At 41.2% G+C, this 11575-nt stretch overlaps 1 protein-coding gene across 1 annotated transcript; it reads left to right on the forward strand.

Annotated features, from left to right (window-relative positions):
- The first annotated feature begins 1598 nt into the window (after positions 1-1598).
- On the forward strand, positions 1599-5782 carry LOC131234959 (protein ACCELERATED CELL DEATH 6-like). The gene is made up of 3 exons (XM_058231986.1): positions 1599-2209; positions 3201-3733; positions 4741-5782. Exons 1-3 carry the CDS (start codon positions 1606-1608, stop codon positions 5368-5370), a joined length of 1767 nt encoding a protein of 588 aa, XP_058087969.1. The 5' UTR covers positions 1599-1605; the 3' UTR covers positions 5371-5782.
- Positions 5783-11575: the final 5793 nt, after the last annotated feature.

An 11575-nucleotide genomic window follows, 5' to 3' on the forward strand; every position in this document is an offset into this window, starting at 1 on the left:
GATGCGGTATAGGCTGCTCAAGAAACAACGCCGCCAAATGAGGCCCACGTGCTGAGTTTTCCAATAATCGGAACCGGCCACGTGGTGTAATCCGTGCCATTGGGCTACCATGAGAAACGTGTGTGGAACAGCTTTTTTTTCATGCATTACCATCTGTCCATGAATATGGACGGTTCAAATCATCCGACCTTCAGCTACATTCGGTGGCCACTAACGATGGATCCTGAGTGGCTACGGACGCAGATTGGCTAGTGACCTTGCCACCGGCCAATGGTTAGTGGTCGTTTCTCTGTGGGCCCCACCATGATGTATGTGTTTCATCCACGCTGTTCATCCATGTTTCCAGATCATTTTATGGCATGAGCCCAAAATTGAGTTAGATCCACGTCTCAAATGGGCCACATTATAGGAAACAATGTGGATTGAATGCTCACCATTAAAAACTTCTTGAGAGACATATAAGTTTTAGATCAAGCTGGTATTTGTTTTTTTCCCTTCATCCAGGTTTGTATGACCTAATCAACAGGTTAGTATGTCAAATAAGCATTACAGTGGGCCTTAGGAGGATTTTAATGGTGGATATTCAATCACTACTCTTTTCCTATGGTATGGTCCACCTGAGATTTATATCTGCCTTATTTTTGAGTTCAAACCTTAAAATGATTTGGGAAATGGATGGACGGCGTGGATAGTACACATATACCACACTGGTCTTACAGAGCACCTACCACTTGCCACCTGGATAGTGGCAGCGTCACTACCCAAACCGCGTCCAGTGGGGACATTGGCAAAAGGCACTAAATTGAAAAAAATAAAAATAAAAAGCGTTTGGAGAGACTGCGCAGCCCTTTGTCGAACTCGGATTTCATGCAACCATTCGTTGCAGAGAAATCCTCCAACGCCAAGCACCGTGTGTCCACCGTGATGTTTACATTACATCCACTCCGTCCATCCGTTTCCCCGGCTCATTTTAGTATATAAACCTAAACCTGAGGCAGATCCAAAAATCAAATGAACCATACCATAGGAAACAGTGGGATTGAAACACCCACTGTTGAAACCTTTATAGGCCCAACATGATGTTTATATAACATCCAACCCCTTCGTAAGGTGACTCCCATCTAGATGAGGGGAGAACACAAATATTAGATTGATCCAAAACTTCCTTGGCTTGGAGAAAGTCTCAACGGTAAATATTCAATCTCCACTCTTTCCTGTGGTGTGACCCAATTAAGTATTGAATCTCCCTCCTACTTGTCACCCCATGTGATAAAAACAACTGTAGAAATGGATGGACGGATTGGATATAATATAAAATCATGGTGGGCCCCACATTACTTGAGGTTATAGGTAATCCGCGTCCCCCTTTGTTGGAAAACCTCCAAACTTTTTTTCATTAGATGTGGACCGTTACCTTCACCAGTTTTGCATTCCCATTTCCTGATCGAATGCCACTAATAGAAGGTCAAGATGGTTGACCATAGCCAACGCACTTGAAGGATGGCCACGCGGCAAGGACCATGAAATGCACGGCTCTTTGTGTATATAAATACGGCTCGTCGAGCATGTATCAAACACTAAAAATCCAAACCCAAGCAAAGAGAAATGGACCCTAAACTGCTAGATGCAGCCCGAGTAGGAGACGTAGATCTCTTCAGAAAGCTCATCAAAGCGAATCCTGATATCCTCCTCCAGATAACCCCACAACAAAATACAGCCCTCCATTTGGTAGCTCGGTACGGCCACAAGCCGTTGGCCTTGGAGATCTACATCCGATCTCGGTCGCTCCTCATTCAGCCTAACAAGAAAGGAGAAACCCCAATACACATCGCCGCCAAGGCTGGTAATTCACTGATCATCGATTTCTTCATCCGTTGGGCTGAAAGCTTATGTGGGTCCCCTTCAAATGACGTAGAAAAAGGCGTGAATGATCCGCGCGATGTACTGAGGATGAGAAATATCGCGAACAATACCGCGTTGCATGAGGCGGTTCAAGCGGGCCACCTGCATGTGGCTGTCCAGCTCATGACCGTAGATCCTGAATTGCTGTGTTTGGTGAACAAGGCCAAACAATCGCCGCTTTATCTTGCTGCTAGAGAAGGATCGTTGGATATCGTGCAGGAGATATTGGCTAGATCTCCGATGCAGGTCCCTGGGGGCCCCAACGGACGGACGCCTTTGCATGCAGCGGTCGTATGGGGCCATTTCGGTAACTGTCATTACCTTGAGTTGGTTATTTCAGTTTATTTTTCATTTATCAAACTGCATATAGCTTCAGCTGATTCATGATTTAAGACATTGGTGGGAGGGGAACCCCAACATAGACACTTCCAGATGGAATGTGGGGTCCACCTTGTTGCGTATATTCCATCCAAACCATATTAATCAAGTGGGCTCCACTAGATTGAAGGGAAACGCCAAAACTAAGGATGGCTACACCAAGTGAACATATAGGTTTTTGGTGTGATTGGGCATTGCTCCCGTTGGTGTATCCCACCTTTTTTTGTGATCGAGATAGTTCTTAGGTTGTACAGTTCACAAGAGGAGATGCACTAGTTTCACGGTTTGGATCCTATATACACATCACAAGAAGGTCCACACAACTCAAACATATTGTAATTACCATAGGTTCAAACTTATGTCATCATTTCCCTCATTATAGTCAACTCACTGAGTGGATGAAATTTAATTTTTTTTTTTTAAAAATAGAATGAGTATAGAATTCAAACCCCAAAGCCAACCATGACCCAATGAAAAAACACTAAATATTATATTTGTGAGATAATGGATCATCATAAATGGATTAAAAATCATTTTTTTCATTAGCCCTACAAGATGGTTAAATGCATCCGAAGTCATTTTTCATTACTTCTCTATTTTAGACACACTTACATCACATGGGCACTCCAAACTGTGATCCCAGTTTCCAAATCTAGTTTGAACTCAAGCATTACATGGACACTAGAACCCATGATCTTAGTATTAAAACAAAGTTCGAACTCAAGCATTCCATATCCTTGTTGTCACAGTATATTATGTCATTTATAAAAATACTGAGTGGAGTTGAGTTGAGTCTTCGAGACAAAATCACCCACCTAAATATAGAGTCTAGTTGATTTTTTATTTGTTTATTTATTTATTATTATGCTTTTAAAAATCCTGATTTTAGATTCTTCCATTTTGATTTAAAATGTTTATAGATATCATGATGAAACTGCTGGAGCAAAAACCAGACCTTATAAAACAAGCCGATACATACGGAAGCACTCCTCTTCACTATGCAGCCTACTTCGGGAAGCTGACCATGGTCCATGGTCTACTTCAAACTGATACGTCCATTGCCTACCTGTTAGACAATGATGGCTACTCACCAATCCACATGGCAGCCATCAACAATCACACTGACATCATCCAGGAGCTCATCTTACGCTGCCCTGACTCGGGCGAGTTGCTCGACAGGCGTGGCCGCAACGTCCTTCATATAGCCGTCGAGAGGGACAAACCGAATGTGGTCGAGTACATCCTCAAGACGGCCGAACTCGAGGAACTCATAAACGAGCCTGATAGTGATGGGAATACACCATTGCATGTGGCCATTATCAACCGTCACCTTTCGATTGTTTACCTACTCGCGGCTCATGATAGCGTGGACATGCGGGCCGTGAACCGGGAGGGATTAACGGCCCTCGATATTGCTCTAGCGGACAATGAGCCTAGCTTGAAACTGAGAAAGGTATGACCGTAATGTTGAAAAATCTTATCATACTTAGTATTTTCTGTGTGCTGTTGTGGATACCATGCCATGCAAGAATCACACCAACGGACGTGATTTTAACGATCCCATCAATAGGCTGTAAATGGATGGCTATATATATAATGGGTCAAATAAAAGAAAAAAATTGAGCCATCTATTTGGTGGGGCAGATAACGGGCTGGTAATGGTTCCAAAAGTATCACTTGCATAGGATTGTGTGATCTTCTCATGGCTAGAAATGAAGTGTGTATTGAACCTAATGGACAGTTCAGATTGATTAATTGGGTTTGTCTAACCGTCTTGATGCACCTTTGAGCACTGTAACTTACGGTGGTTCAAGAGACGATAACCGTTTAGTCTACAAGGGTTGCTTGTGGGGCCACCATTAAAGTTATGATGACCTAAAAGGCAGGCAGATCCAACCATCATATGGGCCAACATTTGAATTTCAAAGTAATTGGGTGGTTGTCCATTGTTTTGTAGGGTGTGGCCCTAATGGTTGGATAGATCCGTTTCTTGGGCCATCCTATTATCATCGTGGGATTCACGTAATGCGAGGGTTGGATGGGATACACACAACACGGTGGGCCCCACACAGGCAATAGTGTACAAGCAAGAAGCAGGTCAATTAGAATTTTTACACTCATGTGAATAAATTTCTACAAGTCGGTGAATGATCAGGTGGACCCCACCGTATAGATAATTGGCCTATAAATCAGGCCATTCAGCTCAACTATCACACCAAAATGGCACGATAAAATGTGGCTGCTGATGAATGGCAACCGTCCATTGCTTCGGTACATTTGAGGCCGACCCAATGGATTGAACGGTTTAACTTTTTGGGTGGCCCATCTACAAGGCAGTAAGAGCACCTGACCAGTTCTGATGTCCAACAAGCCCTGTCTTGTGGTGCATGTAGACTCAGAAACTCTCTCTTATCTCAGCCATTGATCTATCCATATCTAACCATACAATCTTCCGTACAGTTCCAAATCTTGAGAGCCTTGATCAGTGCCGGTGCACAATGGGGAAAATGGCAACAACACATCAGAGAAAATCGACAGCCTTTGCGAGGAGAAGCGCCCACAATCGAATCATACAAGGCCATGGCCAACACCATCTTGGTGGTGGCCGCTCTCATCGCAACCGTCACTTTCGCAGCTGCTTTCACCTTACCCGGCGGATACAGCGAGGACAGTCACAAGGCCAATCTAACAACGAATCTCTTCTTCAAGCTATTCATCATATCCGATACCACGGGTCTGTTTAGCTCCATCACTGTCTCATTTCTTCTCATTCGAGTCGGTATAGGGGATCAGGACTTGTTGGTACGCACTCTCCGTTTCGCAATGGAAATGACTCTTGTGGCCGTTGGATCTATGGCCCTGGCGTTCGTGTCAGGCGTCTATTTGGTGGTCCCAGGATGGCTAGATTTCGCGGTGGGTCTTATCTGTTGCATCTCTCTTTGGTCGCTTATGATGTTCCATTCATCAGCATTCTCGACCATACTTCAATTCCTGGGCGAGACTTCTGGGGATGAGCTGACTAGCCATGTACCTTTCAAAGGGCGTCGCAAGAATTCCAAAGATAAGAGTAAACATGGATTTCCGAGGTAATCAACGGTTCTGATCGTCATTTTCCACGAATAAGTTGCATTAATGGACGTATGATTGTTATATTTTCTTTCAAAGGTGGTGTAATTTTATTTAGTTTTTTTTTTTTCGTAAATGCTATTCTCGTTAAGAGTACAAAAGGAAATAATACAGTGCAACTCATGTGCAATCATTATGGTGAGGCTTACATTTATGGGACAAGCGCGCAGTTCAATAATCAATCTAGACCGCACATTCCTTTCGTTTTGTTTAAGCATCACAGTGCCAAAGTAGCACCATTGTGATAATGATAACCATCTAAGCGCAGGGCTATATGTTGATTAAGATTTAAGAGTTCCGTCACACTCACGTAAGGTATATCATACACTGTCCTCATTCGGTTATTCAAGTGCATCGTCTGTTTGTGTTTATAAATATTAAAATGGTGAGCGGCTATTTTAGTAAAAAAATTCTCTCAAGATTATATATCTATCATCACAATCAGTGTAAGTGCAATATTCATTTCACGTGTAAATCTTGATTAATACATGATCGAATGAATACCTAGAAATGCACATCCAACTAGTAGTTGGATAGATGGTCTTATTGGGCCCACTACAATGTATATATTTTATCCACGCCGTCCATTCATAAGGAATGAGCCCAAAAATGAGGCATACCAAAGGCTCATGTGGACCACACTATAAAAAGTAATGAAATTGAAAACCTACCATTGAAACCCTTTCGAGGACCATAAAATTTTTGGATATACCTCATTTTTTGGCCTATGACGTTAAATTAAATTTTAAATCTAATGAACGGATTGGATTCAATACATAAATCACGTAGGACCCTTATAACATGACAACCTTGACCCTTATAACCATGAACTTTACACGTCACATGACAACCACAACCTATATAATATAACAACCTCTATCCTTACCACGTTACAACCATGACTTATACCCATATAATATGGTAATAGTCGTGGTTGTAACGTGGTAAGGGTTGTCGTTGTAATATAATATGGGTCATTGTCGGGTTGATGTAATTAATAACTTGATTATTTTTAAATAATAGGAGTCAAAGACCACAATACAGTGATTTGTTCCATCCACCTTATCGGCTAGCTCGCCATGGGCCCAAAAAGTCCTGATTTGGGTAGTGTCTACTTCTAACAAACATCACAGCGTGCCTAGAAAGTTTCAACAAGAGTACATTTGTCACCATTATTTTCTATTATGTGGCCCACATGAGCTCTGCATCAGGCTGATATTTGATCCCTAGCCCTAAAATGACATAGCAAAAAGGATGGGCATAGATAATACACATACATCAATGTGAGCCCCACGAGTTGGGCCTTGCTCATGCTAACAAAGGCTTCCATCCGAGTCACTTTCTCAGCATAAAATATGACCTAACTTCTTATTCATTCAAAAACCATACAACTATAATTTGATCTAAAAAACTTCTCAAGACACCTCTTTTGAGAATTTGACCACACAACGATGCCAGTACTGTCAAAATCCAATTAGAGAACCCTATTTGTTGCATTCTAAAAACACAGTAATGTCCTTTTAAGCTTTTTGTTACTTGGGGATTTGTGGAATCCACTTAGTGGACTATGTCGTGGGCCTATGATGATGCATTTGTTTGATCCACACCGTCTATTTTTTGTTGATTATGATTTTAGGGCATGGGCCCAAAAAATGGAAAAGATCCAAATCTCATGTGAACCTACAATAGTTAATGATTTTAATTAAATTTTACTATTAAAAATTTATTATGGCCCATTGTAATTCTTTTCTTTTTTTTTTATTTAAAAAAAAAAATTCATTCAACTTGTTGATTAATTAACGTGAACCTAAAGTAAGGCACATCGTGATTCTCCCATCCAAAGTTTTTGGCCCCCAAAAAATCATCAAAGGTAGACGTTTAATCCTTTTCATTTCTTATGGTGTGGTCCACTTGAGATTTAGATACGCCTCGTATTTATCTCAATGCCTTAAAATTAGGGGTGCACATCGAATCGGTAGAACCGTGGAACTAGACTGGAACCGACCAAACAGTCTGGTTTGGTCTGGTTCTAGAGTGCACTGGTTATGGTTCTGGTTTCAAAATTACATCAGTTCGGTTCTCAGTTTGGGGGTATGTAGAACCAAACCGAACCATGAACCGATCTGTAAAACTGAACCGTGGATCCGAACCACAGAACCGAACCGTGGAACCGAACCAGGAACCTTTGATTGTTTCCATATTTGACTCATGATTTATGGTTTACAATGTACTATTTGATTTTTTCCATAAAAGTATTTTTGCACACCTTATACAATATCTAAACCATTCATCAAATGGATCACAACACAAATGGACATGGGCTAGATTATAAAATAAAACATGCAATTGGGCTGGATTATAAAAAGCCCAGAACTGCGGAACCGATCTGGAATCGAACCGGTTTTAACGGTCCGGTTCCGGTTCGGTTCTACGGTGCTAATGGTTCGGTTCCGGTTCCGAATATCCTAAACCCGTTAGGAATGGTTCGGTTCCGATTTAACCCCAGAACCAGACCGAACCGACCCATGTGCACCCCTACTTAAAATCACCTGAAAATTGGATAAATAGTGTATATTTACATATATCATGATAACGACCACAACTGAAACTCCAACCGCAAGGTGTCGTAAAAGGAGCGACACTCTATGCGGAAGCAGCGAGATTTCCTCCAAAGCCTTTGGTAGGACGTTTTTAGGCAAGGAAGCTAAGTGGGGCTCATCGTAATGTTTGTGAGTAGAGTTGGGCATTTCTGGTCTGATCTGATGGATCCGACCCGATCATACCCGATCCGACCCGATTCGAAGGCTTGGATCGGTGCGGTTCAGCTTGGATTAGTCGGATCCAACCGTTCATCGAATCGAGGTTGGATCATGGTGAATTCAGACCAATCCAAACCGAAATCCGAACCGAATGGATCCAATTCGATCCAGAGTGATTCAATGGTGGAAATTAATACTTCTACTTCTTCTTGTGATATGGTCCACTTAAACTTTGGATATTCATCAATTTTGGGTTCAACCACTAAAATGATTTGAGAAAACGAATGAACGGCGTGGATAAACCACATGCATTCACGGTGGGCCCTAACATAATTTACTAAGAGATGGGCTGTGCACGTCAACTACTATTGCGTGCACAGCACGTCAGTGACATGCAGGCTGAGTTGCGGGACTAGCTACTGAAGTTACGTCAACAAGTTCCGTGGGCCCCACCATGATGTATGTTTTGTATCCACACCTTCCATTCATTTGGAGAGATCATTTTAACACAATATCCAAAGAACGAGTTAAATCTAAAGCTCCAGTGGACCCCAGCACAAAAAACAGTGGGACAGTGAAGCCCACCATTGAAAGTTTCTAAGGGCCACAAAAGTTTTAAATCAGGCTTATATTTGTGTTTTCCTTATTTCACATTTTTTAAAAACTTTTTAATAGGTTGGATTTCAAATAAACATTATGATGGACCTTAGGATAGTTTCAACGATAGAAATCACTCTCCCCATTGTTTTCTTTAGTGTGGTCCACTACAGACTTTTATTTACCTCATTCTTTGGTTCATACCATAAAATGATATCTAAAAATGGATGAACGGTGTGGATATAACACATACATCATAGTGGGGCCCACAGAACTTGGTGACGCCAACTCAAAACCTTTCGGTATCTAATTCGCGTCCAGACGTAGCCCTGTACCGATATCGTGCCCAGCATGTCACTAGGTTGTGACAGGCATACGTGTCGTGCAAAGACAAGCAGTGATATGCTTCGAGCTCCGAGTTGTACGAACGGCTCAATTGAGATAAAAGTTACATGGGTCCCACAGTTATGTATTTATTATATCCACAACGTTCATCCATATTTTGAGATCATTTCGGAGCATTAAAAAAAAAAAAAAAATCATATCCAAAGATCAAATGGACTACACCCCAAAGAGCAGCAAGAATAATGATTTTCATCGTTAAAAAATTTGTATTGCCCATTGTAATGTTTATTTTCCATCTAACCTGATCTAGAATCGAACCCAACCCGATCTGACTCGGTTTCCCTGACCGAGTCAGACCCGGTTCAGGTCATGCCAACCATGAGCCGGATTGATTCGGGTCAGGTGTCCCGGACTCGGTCCCGAATCGGATCTAGCTCGGATCAACTTACGTAGCTTTCAGATCGGATTGAGTTGGACCCAATCTGATCCGACTCGGTCCGATGCCCAGCTCTATTTGTGAGAGATCCACTCCATTCATCCATTTTTAGAGTTCATCTTAGGGTATGCCAAAAAAAATGAGCTGTATCTATGCCTAAAGTGGGACACATGAGAGGAAACAGTGAACAGTGGGGGTGTCACGGACATATCTATGGCCCTACACAACCCGAGAGAGATGGGTTGTCACGTTTGGGAGAGAGAGAGAGAGAGAGAGAGAGAGAGAGACGTACTTACTGGAGAGACGTACGTTTGAGGGAAAGACAGACAAGTCCTCGTGAAACAGTAAAAGTGTCGTTTCAAAAATACAGCATGGAATACCTTAGTATGAGATGGTGTGCAGTTTTTTGGTACCGGGTCTGCTTTTATAACTAAGATCATATAACTGATCAGTTAAAGAACATGCACAAATAAGTGAAAAGAAGAGATGAGATCCATGTAAAACCAATGGGGGACATGTGGATCCCTCATACTGAGTATGATTCACATGGTTTGGGGCTTCCCTCCATGATTATCAAAAAGAATTGATTAGAACATCAAAATCTTCAAGTGATCATATTAGGTAATTAAACACATCACATACCTGCTTTTCACACACACATCACATCACATCACTTTAAATATGGACCATCCATTGTTCAATGCACCTTGCATCAGAAAGATCTCATCAAATTGGCCCTACTTGCCTTGTGGGTCAATGTCTGAATTTGTCTAGAAAAGTTCCGACCGAGTTAACTCATTGAATGTTTGATCATATCAGCAGACCCCGCACAGTCAGAAATATTGCAAAGATCTAATGAAAGTAGACCAACTTTTTTCAGTGGGCGATTCAAGAAATGTCAAATCAATCCGTCCAAGTTATGACCGAGTTAACTACACTATCTAGCTTATAGTTTGATTTGATATTGGTGGATCCCATGGAGAGATCAAACGCACTAGAACATTTTTGTGTTAATAGATCTATAAGATTGGACTGTTACTTACATCCATCTGATGGCCGAAATCGAAGACCAGAGAAGCATCGATTAGTGCTAATTTAATACCACTTTGTAGGCTGTTAATGGGCCTGATCAGCCTAAGCTTAGAAGTATCAAGGGATCTACATAATCTTTAACTTGGGCCTCAACGTGCAAAAGCAGAAGAACAACAATGAAATGCAATCAATGGCTAAGACTTAAAGATCTGTGCAAATTGGTAGTTTATGATAGCTATCTCTCTCTCTACCTCAGGTATTCTTTGCATAGAGATTGATTTTCCAAATGAGAGAGGCATCTATTTGATGATGCGATAAAAGAGGATTAAGGAGAAGATTATGAGAAATAAGGATAAGTTGTTACCTGCTTTCAAATTTGATGTAGAACCTATCACAGACACGTTCCTAGCATGGTTGAGCCAAAAGAAGATAGATCGTGAATTGACTATAACTTTTGATCCGGGTATCGTTACGGGGCGCACAACCTATCAATCTTTACTGAAATGGGCCATCCGAGGTGAACCGACCCACAAAGTGGGTCGCATCTGTCCGTTTCGTCAAAAAAGGCGCGCTTTCAACTCAAAAACGAATTTTTAGGAAAATTTTACTATTTTTAGTAATTCCGATTTTTTAAGTATTTTTAGAGCTTCAGATTTTCTTTCCTTTTAGAAATAACTTTTAGTTATACTAGGGCTCTTCTAGAGAAAGTTTATTTGCAATTTTTATTTTTAGAAATTAGGCCTTAGAAGAGTTTTATTAGAATTAGGATTTTTATTAGAGTTAGAATTTTGCTATTTTTGGTAATTACGAATTTTAGTTTATTTTTTTTCCTATATTAATGGTATAAGGAGACACATTAGAGAATTATCAATTATTCATCAATCAATTTCGAATTTATTAGAATTTATTTCTATTTTCTGCTTTCTTTCCTCGTGGATTCGAGAAGTCTCTGTGAGAAGTCCAGAGAAGTTCCGTGGATTCGGAATAGTTATCCTCTTGA

This window comes from Magnolia sinica, chromosome 19 (genome assembly GCF_029962835.1).
Source record: "Magnolia sinica isolate HGM2019 chromosome 19, MsV1, whole genome shotgun sequence".
Lineage (NCBI taxonomy): Eukaryota > Viridiplantae > Streptophyta > Magnoliopsida > Magnoliales > Magnoliaceae > Magnolia > Magnolia sinica.